At 38.5% G+C, this 24840-nt stretch overlaps 1 protein-coding gene across 4 annotated transcripts in view; it reads left to right on the forward strand.

Annotated features, from left to right (window-relative positions):
* LOC149530900 (uncharacterized) overlaps positions 1–24840 on the forward strand; it is a 359431-nt gene that overhangs the window by 238856 nt on the left and 95735 nt on the right. For all 4 annotated transcript variants that reach the window (XR_016359208.1, XM_089811737.1, XM_089811740.1 and 1 more), the window contains one exon: positions 8901–8954. Coding sequence is in view for 3 of the 4 variants with exons in the window: in XM_089811737.1 (XP_089667863.1) it covers positions 8901–8954 (54 nt within the window). In the remaining variant the exon portion in view is untranslated. The remainder of the gene's footprint in view (positions 1–8900; positions 8955–24840) is intronic.

Consider the following 24840-nt stretch of genomic DNA (forward strand, 5'->3'; position numbering starts at 1 on the left):
AATATGCAACCAAATAGCAAGACAAGCATGAATTAATAAGCAAGGTTGAACTTGTCTACTTGGAGATTAATGAGCCAAATATGGAGGATTACTAGGTTTGAAGACAAATTCTCCTCCAACTTTGAAACCACAAACAACTTATTTTGACTCTTTCAATCTTGCAATAATGAATGTTGATGAGCATTGAATGAACATTTTGCAAATGAAAATGCCAAAGACGTGGTCAAAAAACACTTTAATGAAAACCGTTTTTGTCAAAAACTCCCTGTAAAACCCGTTTTTATCAAAAACATGGTCTCAAGATGCAAGAACATGAAATGTTTTTAGAATGGGAATGCAAAAATGTGATCTCCAAAGGCAATAGCATGTATTAAAACCCAAAAACGACCCCTATTTATCCAAATGAATGTGCTGGAAATGCCAATTTTGGGGTGTTTTTAACAAAAACGTGCCCTTTTCATGCAAATATGTGGTTCATCTTTGCAAAAGCATGACTTACAATTGCATATATGTTGATCGCTTTTGACTTGTGAGTGCAAAAACGACTTCCCCAAATGATAAAACATGGATCCAAATGCAAAAACATGGGTGAAAAACCCAAGACACCATAAAACTCAACAATTTTTGCATGAGAATCAATGCTTAGGGCATGGGAATGCAAAATATTTAAAAACAACCTTGATCTTTGAGATTTAAAGCCATTACATGGGCAGATCAGGTATTTTTTGTGAAAAACGTGAGGTATTTTTGCCTTTGAATCTTCAAATTTGGGTTTTATCTTTGCCAATGCATGAAAATAGATGCAAAACACACTCTAGAAAGGAGTTTGCATAATTTAAAAACATGTATTTGTGCTCCTCATAAAAAACACATTCTAGGAGTGCATTGGCATATTTTAAAAAACATGCACTTGTCCTCTAGATGCAAAACGCATTCTAGGATGGGCAATGCATATTTTAAAAACATGTTAAAATAAGGCTTTTAGTGCAAAACACACTCTCTAGAGCTCATTGCTTATTTCAAAAACACTCAAATATGCAAGTCTCACTCTAGAAGACCCACTCCACATTTTAGAATGCATGTATATACAAGTGTTTTCAAAATGCCTTTTTAGTCCAAAAACATGGTCTCTAGAGGTACATGCAAATGGGTTGAAAGACACGTTTTGCACAACTTAAGTGATCAATTAAGCACATGTTTAATTGATTTTTGAGGAAATATCACTTAATTAAGTCAAAAATAATATTTACACAACATAGTTTAATTATTATGTGCAAATATCATTCAAAAATTAATATTTACTTAGATATCTTAATTTAAAACATTAACTCGAAAATTAAATCGAACTACATAGTTTATAAAGTCACTTAAGTGAAAAATTTAAAAAGAAACTCAACATGAAAATATAACATAAAGTGCATTGTAGTCACTTAAATGATAAGGTAACTTAAAAACATAACATAAAGTCAACTTATGTTATATTTTTCAAAAAGTGAATTTCCATATTAAAATATAACAAGATATTTTAAATTATGCAATTGCATCTGGAGAGTCCACTAAAGACACTTAAATGGTCATATCTTTTGACTGTTAAAACCCAATTAAGCCCTAAGATATATCGAATCGAAGTGAAAACCAAAAGAAATGATTTGAGCAAAACCAAAAGATCCAAAACTAACAAACAAACTAAAAAACAAGAAAAAGGACGTTGGAGGCTTCAAAAATCAAGCATAGGCTTAACAAATGTAAAAACTAAAAAGACTTGGCAAAAGCCTTCAGTAAAAGGATCCATTATTACACTTGGAGTCAATTGGTTGATCAATGTTATGCAATTAAATAATGAGCTAACTCAAATAAATGCAAAGCTAAGTTGGAAAAATTCCGTACTGTTACCTACATTTTGTGGTGACAAATGCAGTATAACACAATTGATGATCAAACTAAATGTGGAGCTAATGCAATCCCCCTCCGAAGGAGCCTAGAGATGTGGGGCACATGTGACTAGTAGTTAGAAAAGTATGAGGGTCGAATAATAATCCCATCTTGTATATCAAGAAAGTGCTTAGCATAGAAAGCCATTCTCGGACAAAGACCCCCATGGGGACTAACACAAGTAGTGAGTATAGATTGCATGTAAATGTCTATCTTGATGTGTATATTCAGCTCTTGTTGGGATGGAAGAAGAAGAGAGGGGGCATCCAAAGAGTATTGGAAAGGAGGAAAGTGATCAATATTGATCTCGACTGAACCCAAAAGAACTGAATCTTGGGTAAACCAACATGAAGCTCGACTCAAGGGATCAGAGCTCATAATAGACTCTGAGTGAATAAAATGGTAGGAATGTATGTGATGCCCCTCAAAGCAGTTCATAAAGCATAAAAGGTGATGTGACAAACAAATCAGGTTGATCTCCATGCCCTAAAAATATAAGTGGAGGTGACAGGTCTTGAGGTAATTGATGTCATGGACTATAATTGATGTATTTATACATATATATACTTATTTAATTACTCTGAATAGCGTCTTAAGATCAAAATTAGAAATAACAGTAATTAATAAATTGATAACTAAATAAATTAATAATAGAATGAGATTTTTAATTTCTGGATTTGATTGTGTAGAGTTTCTTTTACCATCAAGGTTTCGGATCGTACTGTATGATCCATCATCAACATTCTTCTTGTTCTCTTGCATCTTGATGATGGATCATGTAGTATGATCCAAAAAATTGATGTTAGAAAAACTCTACATTATCAAATCCAGAAATTAAAAATCTCATTTACATGGATTAAAATAAGATAATAATATTAATGTCCAACAAAAAACCACAAGGGTTTATGGGACTGAGCATACAAACAAAAGAGCCGACCAAAGTAGGAGCACAAAATGGTGACTAAGAAGAAATAGAACAAGATACAAAACAAGGAATACCAAGGTAAGGACTAAGGATCCTTCCTTGGTACAAACAAATCAGTCAGAGAAGGATATAACCATGGACGATTTAGAGTCTTAGATTGTCGTCGAGAGCTGTCGAAGGAGTGTCGTTGCCTAGAAAGATTGGTACAATGTTTGACCAATCTATAGGGAGTAATACTGGATGACCTTTTCACACCCTGTGGTAGAGACAAGGGGGAGAAAAAGGCAGTGATGAGCTGATCAGAATTATGTCACTGAGGTGTGACTAATTGCAGGGTATTATCATGAAGTTGGGAGGCTTCATGTAGATAAAGTGCTAGACATTGCTAGTCAATATAGCTGAAGAACGCTAAAAGAGAATAGCAATCTCTAAATATATAGTAAAATCTCCATTTGATCTCATAGTAGATAGGACAACGAAATATGAAGTGGGTCGCAGTCTCAACCTCCGCTAAAGTACACAGTCTACAGATCTGATCATCCCTATCCATATGGTGGTTGATTCGGGCTCGAAGACGGTGAGAGCCAACTTTGAAGGAGCCCAAAGAGAATCATAGGGCGTGACACCAATGCCAATAAAGATAAGCAGGTTGCACAATAATACCATTTTGAATCTCAAGAAAATGCTCCGCATAAAGGCCATCTTAGGACATAATCCACCAGGAGGATTACTCGAAGTAGTGATAATGTACAGCCTATAGATATCCTATCTAACATACTTGTTCAACACCTAATGTGAGGGGAGGAGGTGAGCAGGAGCATCTAGGAAGAACTAGTATGGAGGAAGATGATCAATCTCAATCCCGATTGAACCCAATAGAGAAGTGGCCTGGGTGTACCAACAACGCGATCTAGTACAAGTGTCAGATATCATAATCTGAATAGAAGAATGGTATGCTAGATGAGAGTATCTGTGGCAGTCGATCTCTGAGTGTATACAACCTCGAAGCCAATGAAGAAACCGAATCAAGTCGAAAATAAGTGCAAGTTTGAATGGATGAGCTCCAAACTCGACCAAAGCAATGCTATGGGGTGTGACCCTGTGGCATCTGATCATGTGTCGTAAAAGCAATGTTTGGACATGCTCAATAGAGGCCCAATTAGGAGCAAGAAGAGAAGGCCCCGAAATCGCCAATCCATAGAGAACGGTCGGTCTAACCAAGGAGTCCAAGAGGGACAACTTGGACGAAGTGTTTTGAAAATGATGTTTGAAGCACTGTCTCTCGAGTAAGGCTGGAGAACCCATCCCCTTACTAACTTTGGATTGAATAGCCAGTCTCAAACTAAAATAGGAACCCGAAAATTCTACCCCAAGATACATGTAAGAAGACGTGATTGCAATCTCATGACCCTGAGAAAAGAAATGAAGATGAGAGATCTTTAAGTAATTAAAGATCATAACCTGAGTCTTAGCCAAATTAACCACTAGCTGATGCTGATTACAAAACGAAGCCAAACCATCAAGAAGTCTTTGTAAATTGTCCGAAGAAGAGGCCAAGAGAACAACATCATTTGCAAAAAGGAGAATGGAGATCAAAACCCAATGCAAATAGCACCCCTCACCAGGTTGTGAGGAGTTCACAAGGAAATCCTCGAGCTCATCAATATACAAGCCGAATAGAGTAGGAGAAAGAAGACAACCCCGCTTGACCCCAATTGTACTCTGAATCAGAATAAAAAAGCCCTCCAGGGTCTGGAGTCTACCAATCACCTTCTCGTATAGTCTCATAATAGCACTCAACAACATATCTGAGATCCCAATCTTGCTAAGTCTCTAAAATAATTTCCTAGGAATAGAATCAAAAGCCTTGCAAAAATCTAGAAAACAACAATAGACTTTCTCAGAGCAGTGCCGAGCCTCCTCAATAATAGCTCGCAATGTGTAGATATGATTCATAGTTTGATAGTTTGCGCGAAAGCTGGCTTGCCTTTTAGCCCTACCTCTCTTGTCAAGCACTCTAGATTGTATGGTGTTTAGATCAGTGGCATAAAGTTTGGCAAAAGTATGCCCGATCATGATAGTCCTATAGTTTCTTGGGTCTGAAGCAGGTCCAAACTTATGGATAGGATAGATCACATGATGCAACCAAGACTCAAAAAACTTTGTACAGACCACTCTGTTAAAGAGTGTAGGAAGGTAGGATCTAAGGACCGAAGCACCGAGTTTGAAAAGCTCTGCTTGAAACCATCCTTGTTCGTAGTTCTGCTACATCTCATGGACCTAATGGCCTCATAAATACTGGAGGAGGTTTACAGATGGTAGTAAGGAGGTGGAGTGGAATGAAGATGTGGCTGCCTTGGAATATCATAGAGCGAAATGGTATGGGAGGTCAAAGAGTGGAAGTCAAGGGTGGAGGGCGGGGGGAGACATCTAGGAAAAAGGGTAGGCTAGAAGATTTGAGGATTCTGAATAAGTGTGGAGCAAAGGGATTTGCACTAAGAAGAGACAACCTAACATTTTTTGTGACGAAGAAAACAGAGATAAGATAGACATAGGTAGTTGAAGGCAGGAGAGTGAGTCTCAAAAGCAGAGCGAACAGAGCGATGGAAAGCTTTACAATCAGCATCAAACCATTGATTCATAGGACAAGTATTCTGACTCTTAGACCTGAGAGAGGGAGGAGAGCGGTGAGGAATAAAAAGAAGAGTAGACACCCAAATGGTAGAAGCAAGTAAGTCAAACATGGCAGAGGCCGCATGCAAATCGCTGAAACTAGCTAGTGTTAGAAGTCTCCTAAGATGGAAGGAAAAAGCTCACCATCACCCTTGAGATAGAAAAAGCAGGTAGGGGTGTAGGCAGAGTCTACCAGGATGGGGAGGGGCTGAAGAGAAGGCAACAAACGGGATGAAGCATGGATAATAATGCTGAGAAGAGCATGGCCAGCAAAGGGGAGGCGAGAAATGGTGACGCTGTGAATGGAGGGATTGAAAGAAGAAGAGGTGATGGCATAGTCCACAATACTCGCACCACCACTGTGAGGCCAACAGGTAAAGAGATCAGACCTAGGAAAGAATAATAGACCATTTAGAATCAACAAACTAGAGGACTTACAAAGCTAGAGGAGGTGGCAACCATAATAAGAGAGCGGTCCAAAGGCATCATCTGAAGTACACTGAAGTCCCATACTGTTTGGGTCAATCTCAGAAGTGTAGATTGAGTCAGAGCCATGGTCATGTGTAGGAGTTTGTAGATTCTTGGTTTGAGCATTGAAGTCTCCAAGAATAATGATATCACCTAGGGCAACAAATTGCGAGATGCTCTTCTGAAAGTTAACAAAAGGAGAAGAGGTCGGCTGAAAATAAAAAACTACAAGAAAGATTTCCCTGGATCGGTGATTCCGATGACCAATACAAATCCACATGAATCTAGCAAAGGCATTAGAGTGAACCAGTGATGTGAACCTAAAGATGTCATCTCTAATCAAACAAGAAACTTCGATACAATATTGATTAATAGTAAACTATTAAAGGTTTTCAGTTTTTCACCTTTCAAGTTATAAGTAGAACTTTATCATTTGCAATATTTCATTATATGTTTTATGATCTTCTTGTTCATATTTAAAGTTTGCCTTCTTTGTTATGCAACTAAAGTTTAAGGTTGAAACATTCAACATATATATTATTACAAAGTTACAAACATATTGCAAATCTGAAACTGAAAATAATGCATCACATTTACAAACTTTATAAGTGTTCTTGTTTTGAAACCTCAATGTCATGACTCATGACTCATTTATTCAAATTATGTATAAAAATATTAAAATTATAGTTAACAAAAAATTGGTTAACCTCTGTCCCCTGTTTTGAAAAATAGTTGTACCCGTACCCAAGTACCTCCATACCCATGCAACCTTGCTTAAATAACAAAGACAATGAGAAATTTTCTGCAGTTTGAACCAGAATGTGTGCCACATTTTACAGTAAACAAAGTTTCATAGAAAATTTCTTTCATTAAAATAAACGCTTATTTTAAAGCAGATTGCATTTGGTTCACAGTTAAGAAATGCCTAGCTAAATAGAAACAATATACATAATTCCAGTGAACTGATGTTCGCGGAATTAAACTGCAGTTCTGTGCCTGGGCAGCGATGCAATGATGAATTCCTGCTAAACTGGATTTACAACAGAGATTGAACGGGGAAACAAGAAGGGTCAATGGCCTCTTCAAACAAGGAACTTTGAGCTAGGCAATGCTTTAAATAACTTTGGCCAAAAAATCCCTAAAAGGTGTGTAGGTGTGTGTGTGTGTGTGTGTGTGTGTGTGTGTGTGTGTATCTTGATCAAAGGGCGGGCTGCACAGTTCCCATTCCAGTAAAGATCGATTCTCCATGCACAATCATCCTTCCCAACCCAGGGAGGGCTCGCGAGGGTGCATAGGCATGTTACGCAGATAACCGATTTTGTGCTTCAATATAATTGCTTGGAGCAAGTGCTATAGCTTGCTTCCAATATTCAGCAGCTTGATCAAACCATGCTTCCACAATTTCAGGATCTCCCTGTTGAATGGCCTGTTCTCCTCGGTCGGGATAGAGTAACTTCTAAAAGTTGCCTTCCCTTAGAACCGTACTTAGAGTTTCCTACCTCATACAGCTCAATTAACTATTCTTTAGTCCTTGTACCCAAACTTCCAAAATAGGGTAGGTAAATACATTCAGCTTAATCGGAAGAACAGAATGGGTCAATGACATGAGTTTCAAACTTCACTTTCGATAAATGATTAGGTTTTCTCTTTTCTCCCACCTTAAAAAGATGAAGTATTAGAAATAGAGAGGTCTACTTCAGATTATCCAGATAAAAATCTTTTTAAGAGGTAACTATCTATGTTCTATATAGAAATTTTTGAAGTAATACTTTCATATATATATATATGTTCACCCAAACGCATCCAAAACTGCCCCAAAGAATTTTGTGCATCCATGCACCCGATTCTCGTACCAACATCCTCATCCACACCCAAATCAGAAACTTAGGTGGACAGTCCTGGGTATATTAAGTGCTTCATTTTTATACCGACATCTGCCTGGTTATTTACTGGTTCAACAGTCTCACGTAGACAGTTGAGTATTAGCACATGTTTGGCCAGAGTACATGCTGAATATGGGACATACCCAACATGCTTGAAAAATCTGTACACCAGTTATTTCCCTGAGGCAGCATTTGTATCGGAGTAATGCCAGTATTTTTACAGGTTTCTGCTGCAGTACTTTTTAATGTGGGTTCAAGGTTTGACCACTTTGACAATACTGTTCTTCTTTTGTATACATTTATTAGGTGTTTACTGAACTTGTTTTTATAATCCAGGTTCATCTGGTTTAACCTAGTATGTTACAATAGTTCCAAGTTTCCAACCCAGGTTCATCTTGTTTATCCTAGGGTTTTATTATTATAATTGAATATACTTTCGGGATTCCATTAACCTATTTCAGGTCAATTGAAGATGCTGATTTCTCTTCTTTTTTTATCTTATCATGTTTATCAATTGTTTTAAGATTTTCTCGGTAAAATGCAAATAGCTGCGAAATCACTGCTTTCTTTTTGATGTCTTGGTTCTAGTTGTAATTTTTGTGTTTTTCAATTGCTTATTTTTCATTTTGGCCTCTTCCAGATTTCCCTGTGTGGCATTTGTAAACCATGCACTTTTTAATGTTAGGTTTTTTACTGCTATGGATTTACAGAGTAAGACATCACTATTCATTGAATGCAATAGTAGTTGAGAATATTAATTAACCTTTCTGACTTTCTCAGAATCAATTTGAATTACACGACTTTGGACGAACAGTGACTTTCTGTGTGAATCGTTGCATCTTTCTAGTCTGTATAGTAAAATTTGATAGAGGATGCACATTCACTGAGATACTTTCACTTTATATTGAGATTCATGTCACATTTCCGAAGGCTGGGGTACATAAGAATCATTACTTTTTAAGGTTTTAACATCAAATTTCTATCATACTAATTGACTTACTCAACTAAATGTTTTTCAGGCCCTTGCAGCTTCCATTAATTGCATGCGAGACAGTAATGATCCAACAATTGAGGTTTGACATACAATATCTTAATCAAATGTATTACTTTTTGCACAGCACAGTTTGTCTTGAAGCACAACCTAGCAGTGGTTATTTTTATCATGTAAAAAAATTACAGTTTCTATTATTTAAAGCTTCATTGGAAAGCAAGAACTCTAAAAAATTTCAACAAAAACTGTCTATTTATTCAGTGTAATAAAGTTAAGTATTTTCTATTTCTTTACAGGTCTGTATTTGACATGCCAACTTAGTCCTGTCCTTGGCCGCCTCCCAACCCTCACAACTGCTCCTCACACACAACGGCGAAGTATACCTCACTGAAGTCATCTGAACTTGAACCCAAATGTGATGCCCATAGTTTGCAAACTCAGACTCGGAGAGTACTGGGCAAGCCCCAAAATTTTCAACTCGGCGAAAACCCAGAGAAAACTTGAAAAAAACTCAACAAGTTAGAAAGAACTAAATATTAAATTCTCTTAAAGAAAAATAATTTTTTTGTAAAATTCAATAATCAAATGTATTAAATTAATAATTGAAGTTTTGAAAGACAAAATGCATGGTTTGTTGAAAAAACAGCATGTGAAAAATACATCTTAATCAACATTTAACCTGCATTGATATTTCTAGTTTTTTATCTGTAAAAATGCAAGTTAAACTTGAGAGTACTCGCCCAGCAAAAAAAATGGAGAGTACTTGGCAGTTTGGAGAGTACTCATAGAGTTTGCAAACTATGGTGATGTCTATCATCATGCATTGAAATTCCTAGCCATGTCAAGATTGGCACCCAGGAATGGAGACAAACCTCATGCCTAGCTGATGAGATCTATGGTGGCAAGCAAAAGGAATACTTTTTTTCCAGATCGCTGGGCTTTTTATATCACCCACTAGCAATGACTTCCCTATTAACAATTGTGTTCAAACATTTTCATGTAAACCTCTTGTAGATATTCTAATAATTTGTTTTGCCTGCAAGACTTAACAAATTATGAAATCTTTAATCATTAGATTCCTACGTGAAACTTGTGTGAATCCGGCTGCAATCAACCAGGGTAGATATCTCACTACTGAAACTGAACCCCTTAGGATTTTCGTCCTAAGTTTAGCACCATCAAGAAGCTCCAACTCTACAGCAGAAAACATAACAAGCTTATCCAAATGAGTTGAATCCCCTTTTAATGTTTTGCCATAGAACATTCCTGATGTGACCTTTTCATCTCCCACCAAAAAATAAAGCACCTTTACAAAGTTATGTTTAATAAATCCCATTGAATTCAGTTTAGTCTCTACAAAATTTAATGAAATCATTTGAAAAAATTTCTTTATTGAATAGTTTCATTTACTAGTTCAATTTTTTCCTTGATATAGCCTGAAATCAGTCTAGAGGAATGAAATAGGCTAAATGGGACACTTCCAGCTACTCTGTGGAAGGAAGCATTACATCTACTTTTGTCTCACATGAACAAAAAAAAGAATATCAAAAAGAAAATCGTTGTGTCTTGAACCCTTGAATTATGTATGGTTTAAAAGTTTAAACCATAAATTTCCTCTTTTTTAGGATCACTATGAGCTCTTATACGAATGAGGATGTAATGCCCCCAACATTGACCTTACATCTCCAGTACTTCTTCAATTCTGTGAAGTCTTTAAAAGAGGCAAAATTGCAAAATGATTTAAAAGATCATTATTGGAAGACATCAAAGTGAAGATGGATATGGTAACAATCTCATCAATATCCCTGTCAGACAAAGGAAGATTGATATGATATGATTAATGAATCATTATCACATCTACAGCATCTCAACTACCAAATAACAGTAGGACAAAGCAGATAGGAAACTATTGGAGAGCCCACGATGATAGTACTAAGTTGTAATACAGCAATTAAGGGCTTATAAAGATATCATCAGTGTGCAAAGGAAGCACACAAAAAATATAATCACCACTATAAAGGCTCAGGCAGTTGAATGAGCAGTATCTATAGACATGTTTAAAGATAAACATTGATTAAAATATCAATTGCAGGCTTCTAGTCATTCCAAAGTATAACGAGAAGCACCTCCAATCAGGAGTTTTCTAAATTATGACAAACAGCAGTAACATTTGAGAACCGACGATAGAGTATGATATAGTTATCAAAGACAGAGACCTCTGCGTATCGTCCATAGTCAGTGTATGAAGAATTAACAAAGAGGAATCTATTAACATTAACTTCTATATGGTGTAATACTTGAGTGATCAAGAGCCACTTATTGTCAGGTGAAGGATGAAAGGTGTTATGTCGAACATATATTATATTGGAGATAAAGCTTCAAGGTTACATACAGAACAGAGATGAAGATTGGTTCAAATTTTGTACACCACATCACTTTGGGAAATATATCCACTCATAATTATCGATAACATTCCAATGTGACTTATCTTGTGAATTGATCCTTGTGTGGCTGCAGTACAACACATTGAAGGCTGACTTCAAACTCCGTGGAAGGCCAAGGAAGATATTAACAAACATTAGTTGTATTGTTCAACATAGTGAGGATATCAATTACAATTTACAGGCCATGGCAGTTATTTGGCATCGATTAGTAAAATGACTAACCATATGTTATAACACACCATTAGATGTGGTAAGGAGCGATTAATATAAGGATACATAATACAACAGACAAGGAAGCAATTAGTCTTTGATAATGAAGTGTGAATTCTAAAAGTAGTAGGCACAAGGCATGTCTTTTGGCATCAGTGATAAGATACAAGAGAACATTCACAATCATTTTCAACATCATGGAACAATTCTTCTTTTATGTATTATCCAGTATTGTATCTGCTCTTTTTGAGAAAATTGCCTCTTGCCAAATTAGTGGTATGTAATAAGATAACATAAATTATTAATGTCCAACAAGAGACCAAAAAACTGGTCTAAGTGACTGAAAGTTACAACAAAGAGACAGCCAGGAGCTAGTATGCCAAACGGTGTGCAAGGAAAGAACAAGAAAAAGAGCAAGTGCCCAAATAACAAAATAAGAGAGAGAACTAAGAAAACACCACCATGAGGGGTCCCCATTCGTGGCAAAGTACTCCCAACAACAAGGTAATCGTCGAGGCTGGAAGGGTTCCCAAATTGTCTCTAAGACCCACAGGGAGTGCAGTGTTCCCAGCACGGTGCGTGATCTTTGCAAGGTCTAACCGATCTGGTATGGATTGAAGTAGAAACCCCTAGCGGATGCATGGTACTTCTAGTGGAGGTGAGTAGTGCAAAGAAGGATGTGATGAGATGAACAGGCCTCAGTCTCGAGGTAGGCTGAAGCTGTAAGGTGTGATCACGAAGCTGAGTAGTCTCTTGGAGGAAGAGTGCCAAGCACCACTGATCAATGTACTTGAAAAAAGAAGCTAAGGATTTGTAGTGCCTAAACAAACAATGAAACCTCCTTGAATCTCATAGTAGATGGGGCAATGGAATAGAAATTGTAATTTTGTCTTGGCCACACCCAAGTGACAAAGGTAACAAATTTGAGCATTTTTGTTAATCTGGTGGCTGGTTGTGATGCAGAGACAATGGGATCCCACTTTGAAGGAGCCCAGAGGAATGCACAATGCATGAGGCCAACGTGCTCAACATATGAGGGACACACAATGATACCATCCTAAATGTCAATGAGTGCTCAACATAGAAGGTTGTCTTGGGAGGGAGCCCCGCTAGGAGATCCATCGAGATCGAGGCGATATACCACCTATAGATGTCCATCTTGATATGCTTGTGCAACTCCAAATAAATAGGGAGGAGATGAGCGAGATAATCCAATGACTACTGCAAGGGAGACCGACAGTCAATGTCAATGTCCACAGGCCCTAAGAGAGAAAAGGCTTGAGCATACCAGCAATGGGCCTTGCTATTGGGTTTGTCACCAGGATCGCTTCAAAGGAGCAATAAGCCAAGTAAGAATTATTGTGATAACCCTCCGTCGAGTTAGCAAATCCTCAAAGACGGTGAAGAAACCATTTCAAATCAAATTTTACCCTGAGTTTCAAGGGATGAGCTGCGAACTCAGTTGAAATGATACTAGTATGTGTATTCTAGTGACATTTGATGATACATTGAAGGAGAAAAATCTGAACCCTCTCAACAAAAGCCCAGTCAATGGCAAGGAGGGAAGACCCATAAACCATAGATCCATAGAGAACAATCAGTCTAATCAAGGAACTCATAAGAGACATCTTGGACCGTGGTGTACTAGAAGTGATGGTGGAAGCACTGTCTCTCAAGCAAAGCAAGGGAACACAGGCTTTGTTAACCCAGGGCTATATGACCAGTCTAATAGTGAACTAGGGTCTCGAGAATTTGACCCCCAAATAGGTGTAAGTAGATGATATCTCGATACCCTCGCGCTGAAAGAAGTGCAAATGGGAGGTCTTCATATAGTTGAAGACAATGACCTTGGTTTTACCCAGGTTAACCATGAGCTTTCTTGAGTCACAAAAGGAGGCCTAATGTAATGTCCTGAATGCATAACTCATCTTTGTCTAGTGCATGTCCTAGCATCTTGTGGAGAGGGAAACATTGTCAGGGGCTTAACCTCCCAACCACGGACACTTAAAATATCCCCACATAATCTCATCTAAGAAAGACCCTCCCTCCCCGGAATAGACATGGAACACCTTGTCCATCCATTGAGCATCCTGGTACTTAATTCCACCTCTCGACTTGACAACTGAGCATACTTGGACAATCATGAGCTTACTTGGATGTGTTATAAAACTTAACTTGATTTCAAATATTGATGTTCTAATTTTTGTTTCTTTCCCTTGCAAGAATTTCTTCCTCTTCACCCCATTCACATGGCTTCACTAGCCTTGGGTGCATCCCAGGAGACTGTTGTTAATAATGAAATCTTAAACATATGGTTTCCTTGAATACCTTATTGATTCCTACCACAGCTAGTATATAACAAATATTAGTAAGTCAGAATATCATAGAAATGGAATCAATTTTTATACATAGAATACTTCATGCATAATACATCAATGAACATGTTTAAGAGGACTATGTTTTGTCCCTATGGTTATGAAATCAGTATGCAGAGAGTGGAGAACTAGATATAATCAAAGCAGCAGAGCTTAGTACTTATCAGAGTCATTACTATGCTTAACCATGGTTGCGGTTTATTTTTGTTGTAGACTACAACATGACTATCCTCCACTCGATAGCAATATATACTTATTTGCATTGAAAAGAAACATGCTATGGAAAAGAAATGAACGTGAATGATCCATAATTTGGAGACAATATCAATCTGCTTGCGAAAATAGTTCATTGAGGTACGCCTTCACCCGCGTAGCTTGATACTCGGTCCAAGATGTCAATAAAGAGAAAGATAGATAGGAAATTACTAAACTCTTGTTTCAAAGGTATCACTCATTATCAAGGTGATTATGTTATCGCATATCTTCAAGGTGAGTGGTGTTTTCTTAAAGGATAAAGCTCACAGAATATAATAACAAGAGATGGATTGTAACACAAATAGAGAGCCTTACCTAGCCTATAGTTCAGCCCTCTGATATATATATAAAACCCAATTTGACATTGACGCACTTTTTTGGCCGCTCATGCAAATATATAATAAACATGAACTATTGAATCAAAGGTAAGATTACCTGAGCATAGGAGTTGTATATATGAGTTCTTCCCAACTCTTGCATGAGCCAAGGACTAGGCCACGGGATTTTAAGAAGAGAGAGAAAGTAAGATAGATGGAAGAAGTAGAAAATGTGTTGCCAACTCTACAGAAATATCAGATGTGTTCCTTTGCGGTCTTAGCAAAGGAAAATAAAACAAGATCCCTCCAAACCGCATCTGCTGTGATTTTTAATAGGAACTCTTGATCGGTTTCAAACAAGAACATTAGTTGGCACGAATTCTTGATTTATGTATCAGGAAAAGGCTTTGCAGTTTTGAATACATGAGCGTCAACTTGCTTGGGTCCCAATGTTGACATGAAGGGTAATTATAATGAAGTTATTTGATAAAATGCAAAACATAACTTTATATATATAAATATCTATTTATAAAATATATAGAATTATCATGTTATGTGATTATTCTTATATTCATACCTATATATATGATTATAGGTATCATACACATATCAAGCTGGCATCATATATATATATATATATATATATATATATATATATATGTATATTTTAAATTCTTACGATAATATCGTCGGTGTCTCAAAACAATGGAGAGACAATAGTTATTATCATGATATTAAATGTAAAATATTTTTCTTGATATAAAAAAGTTGACCAATTAGCTCATGGTATTGCCCAACGTACTCTCTTTCTTGCCTAGTCATTTACTATTTTCCATGGTGATTCAAGATTCATATCTATTTGCCCAGTGATGTTGGTGCCCTTGTGACCAATTCTTTTCTGACAATGCTTCCACCCCTTCGACATGCTCCCTACAAGGAAATTCTCCACAATTAAATCACATTCCTCAAAATAATAATAATTACCATAACAAGTTATTAATCATGAATTATAACCTATCATAATGGCTAACCACCTTTTGACTTCCCATGAATTCATGATGAATAATCAACTTTCCAAAATAACATTAAAATAGCATCATAACAGTTAACTAGTATGCCAACTTCATATGAAACTGTAACGATTAACTACCTTACCATTTCACATGATTGTAACTAATTTTACTTGTCAACAGACTTCACATGAAACCTCAGCGGTTATATGAATATTTCAAATAGAGCAAAAATTGGGATGTAACAAACTTGATCCAAAGGGAAACTTGATCCGAAGGCAATCTTGGCCCTAAGGGGATCTCAACTCCAAGGCAATGACTTCTTGAAGGGGATCTCAACCCGTAGGCAGTTGCTTTGATACCATTGTAATGTTTTGAAGGCAAACTCTGAGATACTCTGATTGAGCGCACAGGTTGCAAGTTGAAACACTTCAAAAAAACACTCAATGTTGTCCGTACGGTAGACAGACAGCCCATACGATTGACCCAGGAGATCGTACGGCTAAAGCCAAGACAGTTTTTATGGTGTGGAGCGCAGTCCATATGGTATGGTGATCCTGTGCAGTGTATCAAGAGGGTACGAAGTAGTGAAGAGAGAGTGGCATACGGTGTTGGGTGAGTCCGTATGGAAGTGACTCTGGTAATTTGGTGAAGTATGTGGAGCCGTACAATGCCTTTACGCCAACAAGTTCACCAATACTGATTTTATGCACAAATGATTCCAAATGATAAACAATATTAAATATGTTCTGCAGATTGCAAGAACAAATGGATGCTAACAGAATTGAGGAATTTCCACAAACAATATTTATACTGCAAATGAAGATGTTGCACAGATTTGCTAGATTAGAGCAAAGTAATACAAAGAATTGGAATAGGGTGAGAGTTGAATCCCACCAAAACTGCACTAATCAAGTAGGGAAGATCTTTCACTTCTGAAATGGCGAACAACAGAGAACTCCAATAGGAATTCGCAATACAAAAAAAAAAATCCAATTCACATACTAAACAAGTACCTACAACCGGTTATAATTATATATATGGAGAAACTTCTCGAGAGTTTACAAGTAGCGTTGACACAACAACACCTACAAATAAAATATAAGATGGGTTCAAGATATACATAAATCAATTAGAACCACATAAAAATATTATTAACTTGGGCCCCATTTTTATTAATTAAAGTAACTAACTAAAGGTCCTTTTATTATATTATTTAAATTATGGGACCAATTAATTAATTTAATTTAATTATTAGATTAAAATTTGGGGACATGACACCTAACCGTTCAAGAGACGTTGAAGGTCATCTAGAGAGAGGCCAGGAGAACCACATCATCCACAAAAAGAATCGAAATCAATACCTGGTGCAAGTAGAAGTGATTACTAGGGAGTGAGACGTCTCAGAGAAAAGTTTGTAGGTGCCGAATAAAGTGGGGGAGAGCAGGCAGCCCTACTTCACCTCAATAGTACTTTTTATGGTGTCAGAGAAGCCTTATAGAATTTGGAACCAACCAACCACGCACTCGTAAAGCCACATATTGGCAGTCAACAAAACCTTCGAGATCCTAATGTCCCTAAGTTTGTAAAACAAACTCGGGCAAATGACAGGGTCGAATGCTTTAGGAAAGTCCACAAAGCAACAGTAGACTTTTGCCAAGCGGTGACGAGCCTCCTCAATGATAGCGTGAAGAGTCAAAATGTGATCCATAATCTAGAAGTCTTTCCTAAACCCTACTTTTCCCCTTGTCGTCTATCAAGCTCTTTAGAGAGAATGGTGTGCAAAATTTTAGCATAGAGTTTGGCAAACATGTATCCAACCATAATGGTCCTGTAGTTGTCAAGGTCCAAAGTCAGCCCAACTTCTTGAATCGGGTGAAAAATGTGGCACAAGCAAGGGGGGAACTTGCGCAAACCACTCTATTAAGGAGCTCTGTAAAGAAAGAACCCAAAACCAAGATACACAACATGAAGAGTTCTAACTAGAACCCTTCCTCATTAATCGCTCTACTATTGCTCATGTATATGACAACCTCTTAAATAGTGGTGAAGGTGAAGAGATGGCAATGGGAAGGTAGGGTGATATAGAAGTGGGGCTGGTCAAAGATATCATAAAGAGTGGTGGTGTAGGAGATCAACAAGCTAAAATTCAGAATGGAGGGGGTGGGGGTGTCCGGGAAAAGAATACGCAAGAAGAGTTTCAGGGACTGTCAGAGGGAGGTGTAGAGGGATCTACACTGAGAGAGAAAGAATAAGTGTTTATTACAATGAAGGAAGTGACGATAGGAGAGCAGCAACTGGGGGAATAGATGGGCTTAGGAGGAGAAGGTAGTTCAGACCAAGCGATGGGTGGATTTACAATCCTTATCGAACCTCTGGTTTAAAGGGCAAGATCTGGAATGGAGGGGATTGGAGGAGAAAAAGGTTGTGCGATAGGGGAAGGAGAGGATAACAGACTCACTAATCGTGATGGCAAGAAGGTGAAACATGGTGGAGGCATAACAAGTGTCAGTGAAGGGAACTAGGGGAAGGGAGCATTTGAGGTGGGAGGTGAAGATGTCACGGTCAGCATTGCCAAAGGAAAATAGAGTCCGAGTGGTAGGCGGCACTAGGTGAGGGACAACAAGGGATGGAGAGGTGTAGAAAGTGAGGTCGAGGATAGAGTGGTTGGCCAAGGGGAGACGAGAAATGGAGAAGCAGCTAATAGAGGTGATAGAGAGGGCGTAGTCCACCACGCTAGCACTCTTGCAATGGGGCCAAAAAGTGAAGAGACTGGAACCAAGAAAGCAGGAGAGCCCATTCAGTATTACGAGATTTAAAGACTCACATAGCTGTTGGAGGTGTCTATCATATTGCGTCAAGGGGTTGTCACTGTCGTCAGAGGAGCATTGAACACCCAAAGAATCCAAATCAAACTTAGAGTTACAAATAAAGTTCATCACCTAGTCATGGAGGGGGTCTGAAGATTTCTAGTATGGGCATTAAAGTTATAGTGTTCCAGACCTCCATGTTTCAATAATCAAACCCCAAAATAGACTGTACGGTAGGCAAGGTGGACCTAGCCATATGGTGGAGGTAGGTAGAAGGGGTGATGATGCAGGGGTCGTATGGTGTACGATGGAGGTATGTTGCCGTATGGAGTCTGCTGGGTTTTACCGTACGATACTAGTCATTCGGAGTGGAAGGTTGTCACAATAAGAGGACCATACGAAGTAACAAGATGTTTGTACGGAGTGAGGTGAGGATAGTACAGTGAGAGGATGAAGGTTGTACGGAGCAAGGATAGGGTAGTATGGTGAGAGGATGAGGGGAGGCTATATGGTTTGGAGTGAAGACCGAATGGTGAGCTTATGGAATTGTCATACCGTAGGAATAGAATGTCGTACGGGTACTGGGTATGATGTGTGCAAGAGATACGGCTACTCATGAGTCAAGATCAAGGAGATAGTATGTGTTTCGGATAACATATATACGACAGATGCCAGACATTCACAAATTGAGGAACATGCCAAGACAGACTAATGATATTAGTAGACCAAGTGGCGCCCAGATTTTCTAGATCCGAAGCAAAGTAAAACCAAACGAAATAGGGTGAGGTTTGATTGCCACTGAAACCAAAATAGCCAAATAGGGAAGATCTCTCACTTCCAAAATGGCAAACCACAAAGAACTTGAACAAGAATTTGCCAAACCAAGAAATAATCCAAAAACACATACCAAGTACTACTTACATGTCATGCTTGAATGCTGTACGGAGAAACTTCCCAAGGGTTTACAAAGATAACTGAAGGCCACACCTACCTACAAAAGCAATTAAATAAAAATTGGTCCAAGATATACTAAATCAATCAGCCTATTAACAAATGTTTGATTAATTATTTATTTTATGATAGGAACATTACAGTCCTCCCATCCCAAAATTTGCTTGTCCTCAAACAAATGTAATGTCAAATGCTATAGAATGTGTTCACCTTCCCAAGTTGCGTCATCCAACGGCAAGTGTTTCCAGTGTACCACAAATTCCCTCAAGGTATGGTACCGTAGAGTCTTCTCACATACATCAATGATCTCAATCGGTTCCAATATGAGTTTTCCTTCTTCATTGAGTGGCGGAAGATCTGTGGCTGCTGCAATGTTTTGTCCCACAACTTTCTTCAAGCAGGAGACATGAAAGATGTTATGAATGCAGCTTCCTTCTAGAAGTTCTAGGTCATAGGCAACTTCACCGATGCTGTGAGCTGCACAATAAGGACCATAAAATCGTAGCTTCAATTTTTCTTTCCCTTTTGCCTTCAATGAGGACTGTTTGTATGGCTGGAGTCTGAGATAGACCAAGTCTCCCACTTCGAAACTTCTCTTGATCCGGTGTTTGTCAGCATACATCTTTTGTTTATTCTATGCCCTTTGTAAATTCTCTTTCAAGAATCTCAAGATGTCTTGCCCTTCCTGAAGCCAATCCCTTGCCCTTGGTGCACAACTGTCACCCAACATCATGTCGATAAATGAAAGGGGTTCATACCCGTATAGTGCTTTTTAGGGTGCCATCCCAATGGTCATGTGATTAGTGGTATCGTAACAATATTCCCCAGGTGCATCCATTTGACCCATGCCCATTGTTGTGTTGAAACATAGTTCCAAAGCTAGCCTTCTAGCTACTCATTCACAATCTTTGTCTGATCGTTTGTCTGAGGGTGGTAGTTAGCACTTGGCAACAATTATGTTCCTGCCAATTGAAACAATTTTGTCAAGAAAATACTGATAAACCATCCCTATCACTAACAATGTTTCGGGGTAACATGTGCAGATGAAAAAATTCTTTGAAAAATAAGTCTGCTACCTGCATAGCCTGAAAGTCTGAGGGAATGGTGAAGAAGTGTGCATACTTTGTTAGTCTATCCACCACTACAAAGACACAATCCTTCTCGTTTTAGGAAGTCCGGTGATGAAATCCATAGAGATACTTTCCCACTTCCCTTCTGGTATAGGCAAGGTTTGTAGTAACCCGACAGGTAAAGTGTGTTCAGATTTGTTTTGTTGACAGACTGCACATTCCCATACATACTACAGTACATCTCCTTTAATTCCCTTACATGAAAACCTCTCCCTGAGTTGTCTATAAGTTTTAAGAAATGTTGGGTCTCTGGCCAAGGGTGAGTCATGTATTTCCTTAGAGATTTTCTACTTGAGTTTGGATTCAGGCACGAAGTATATTTGATTCTTTTAGTATATGATGTCATCCATCACCTTGTATCAGTCATCTTGAGTGTCACCATCCATTAGCTTACATGCAAATATATTTTTGGAATATTACACCAATAAGTGTGCTTTCCAATCAATTGAGATCTGAGATAGTAAACAAATGGTAGGTTTTCTTGATAGGGTATCTACAACCACATTGTTCTTCCCACATATTTAATGTCAAGATCAAAAGCCTGAATCTTACTTACCCATTTTTGTTGCCTTTCGCTTGGATCTCATTGCTCCAAAAAATATCTCAAACTATAATGATTGGTACGAATGACAAATTTGGCACCTACCAGATGTTGCTGGAATTTGGTTAGTGCATGCACGATGGCCAACATCTCTTTGTCATAAATGGAATATAGACACTCCGCTTGTGTAAGTTTCCGACTATCATAGGCTATAGGGTGTCTATCTTGCATTAATATCATGCCAATTCCCTCTTCGGATGCATCACACTCTAGAATGAATGGTTGTGTGAAATGAGGTAAGGCAAAAACCTGACACGTGCTCATTGCTTCTTTTAACTCATCAAAAGTGCGTTGCACTTTCATTCCACTGGATAATCCTAAGAACCATTTACAAACCTTCGGTAGTAACTGCATAATCCTAAGAACCCTCGCAACTCAGAGAGAGATTTTGGTGGCAGCCAATCTAGGATAGCTTGAATCTTCTCTTGGTGGACCAACACTCCATATTTACTGATAACGTGCCCTAGGTATAATATTTCTATCATTCTGAATTCACACTTGGATTGCTTGGTGAACAAGGAGTGGGCCTTCATAATCCCCAGGACTTCATTTAAGTGTTTTAGGTGTTCTTCCCAAGTTTTTCTGTAAATAAGGATATCATCAAAGAATACCAACAAGAACTTACATAGTTGTTTGTTGAAGATGCGATTCATGCAAGACTGAAAAGTAGCTAGTGCATTCGTTAATCCGAATAGCATGACCAAGAACTCATAATCTAGGTAGTGACAACAGAAAGCCATCTTCTCCACGTCTTCTTCCCATATGCGGATCTAATGGTATTCGCAATGGAGATCTATCTTAGAAAAATAAACTGCACCATGCAGCTTGTCCAATAATTCATCGATTGTGGGAATAGGGTATCTGTATTTTATTGTCGTCTTATTTAGCGCACGGTAGTCCACACACATGTTCATCATCTCATCCTTCTTTTTTACCAATACCACCGATGATGCAAAAGGGCCAGAGCTGGGATGGATCCATCCTTTCTCGAGCAACTCCTGAATCTTTTCGATCTCATCTTTGAATTTTTTGGGATGACGATATGGCATGGTGATAACTAGTTTGGCATTAGCTTCCAACTCGATGGTATGTTCTAATCTGCATTGGGCGGCTATGCTAGGAGGAATGTCTATAAAAACTTTATTATAGGTACTCAAGATATTTTGAAGATTATCATCCCGACGAGGTGTATGTTGTCCTTTTATAGGTTCTGCCCAAACGAAACAATGTGCAGACCATGCAATGTCATCATGCTGAAAGATGGCCTCCATCCACTGTGTCGAAACTTCCTTCGGTCCCTCATTGGCTATCTCGCAGAGAACAACCTTCTTCCCATCAACAACAAAAGTGAAGTCCATCCTTTTGAAACTCAAGTGTATTCATCAAGTGTCTCCATCCACTTTATGACTAGAATAACCACCATATCATTTAAGTCCACTATAAAGAAATCCTCTGTTATAGTGTGGTTAGCCATGGTGATACTTAGTTGGGGAACAAAGTGCGTATAGGGAAAAAGTGTCCCTCTGGTGACCTTGACCTAGAATCCTACGCGCGTCTCAGTGGGTAAACCTCTTCTTTTCACCAAAGACGAGTTTATGAAGTTTAGAGTGGCTCTCCAATCGAGCATCACAATGACCCTCTGTCCTTGAAGGGTTTCTCGTAGATGAAATACCATACATCTTAGGCTCTTAGCTAAGGCGATATTTCCTCCATGCCATACCAATGCGGCAATTCTCTCCGTGCAGTTCAAATTAACCCTTTTGGGGTACTTGTGGGGGTGGTCATCTTCTGTGGGTAGATCATCCTGATCCTCCTCATCAGATACAACTTCAATGTAGTGTATTTTCTCTTTACTGAGGCATCTGTGCCCAAGTCCCATGGTCCCTTGCAATTGAAACGTAATTTTTTCCTTCGAAACTCCTATCTAATAGCTTTGTCCAATGAAGGCTTCTTCAGCAAAGGTTTGTTATCTTTGTCCCTTGGAAATACTAGTGGTTTGGAGTGTAACTTCAAGAGGATGATGTCGATGATGATGCCATGCTTCGCACCTTTTTTATAGCCTCCAAAAGGGTGGCAGGAACCTCCAAAAGGGTGGCAGGATTGAAACCTTTTACCCAACTCTTCAGTGGTTCCGTCAGTTTGTCTATGAAGAGCACTATCTGTCTCCTGTCGGAAATGTTTGTGACTAAAGCAAAAAGTTTCTAAAATTTTGTGATGTACTGGTCGACCAATCCAGTTTTCCTCAGTTGTGCCAACTCTTTGAAAGTAAGTTCCAGATCTTTACCATCAAATCGATCTATCAATCTTTCTGTGAATTCTACATAAGTATTTACTTGGTCATGCCCCAGTATGATAGTGTCATGATGCCACCATTCATGCGCCACTCCCTCCAAGTGGAGTGCTGCAAATTTGATTACTTCTTCTTCCAGCATTGGATTAAGTTAGAAGTAAGTATCAGCCTTCATCACCCATGCTTGGGCAGTATGGATCTAGATTCGCCAAATGGTAACAGATCTACCTTAACTTTTTTCTAAGATCATTGTTAAAATATCCTTCGTTTCCGCCTCCAAAATATCTCATTCTCAATTTTGCATAATCTTTGTAGGATATATCCTGAAATAACTCCAACATAGATTAAAAGGTATGATTGCCTTTCCAACAACCAACAAGCATGGAAGCCCAATGAGTCATCAACGTGCCTAAAAGCCATTGTGGGTATCATTTGGCCACAATGGCTGTCCTCAATTCCCAGTTGGAGGAGGAGAATCACAAATGATGACACGAATATTCCTAATGATGACCCACTTTCCAGGACATCTAGGCTCAACAACTAAGCTCCTTGAGTGCTTTTACTCTGTAAATTACTAAATTGTGACATAGTGAAGTCTTCATCAATGATAGATCTTAGTGGGAAGAAAAAAGAGTTTCCTCCTTGCCCTAGGAACCCACAAATGATCGACCAGTGTGAGGAATCTAAGGAAAACAATGCCATCCTTCCCTATCCATGCCTTGTCAAGAATAATATCTGAAATATCAAGTTGATCACTAACAAAGTAACCCATCATGAGAAGATCGATGAAGGAAGAAGGCAAGCTACGCACTCGCAAGTTAAGCTCACAAGCCCATCTAGACTAATTTCTCAACCCTCAAAAGTGGCACCAAGTTGTAGTAATTGTGATCCAAGGCCCAAGATTTCAATTTATATTCAATTTGGGTAGCTAGTGCGGATTATTTACTAACAAAAATGGCTTGTTGATCCTAAAGTTCTTTAACCTATTAATTGTTGGAGTCAACAAGCTATTGAAGGTCTGTTGAAGCCCCATCAAGAATGGAAGACAAACCAGTAATCTGTCATTTATATTCTTAAACTATACTCGACAGAGTCAAAACCATCTCTTTTAGCATTAGGTTTTCACCTTCTAGCTTGGACATGCAGTCGACCAATCTTTGGTAAGTAATGGGTGTGGATGGGGGCTCCATCACATGTAGCAAATGTGGAGCAGGCGAGCCTAATAGAGATACGTCACTAGAAATTTAAGTAGAAACACGACTTGATAGATGCAAATTGTTGTTCCTGGTCATGCAACCTCCTAAGGGAGAGAGGTGCAGGCCTGAAAGAGATGCAAAGCCAACAAAAACTACAGCAAAGACCAACGAATGATAAACAACAGTGCAGGAAGTTGCAACAACATACGGTGAAAAGAAGAGGCCACGAGGAGCAAATTAACCCGAAGTAACAAACAACAAAAGACAAAGCACAATGCCAAGAAAAACAAAAGAAAAGAATACGTGCTTGTGGTGACAATCAAAGACGGGGGACAAAGTCACAAATAGGTCACAAACAACCCCCAAGAGCAAGCCATAG

The sequence above is a fragment of the Cupressus sempervirens genome, chromosome 11 (genome assembly GCF_028749045.1).
Source record: "Cupressus sempervirens isolate cs-2001-9-10 chromosome 11, ASM2874904v1, whole genome shotgun sequence".
In the NCBI taxonomy this organism is placed as follows: Eukaryota; Viridiplantae; Streptophyta; class Pinopsida; order Cupressales; family Cupressaceae; genus Cupressus; species Cupressus sempervirens.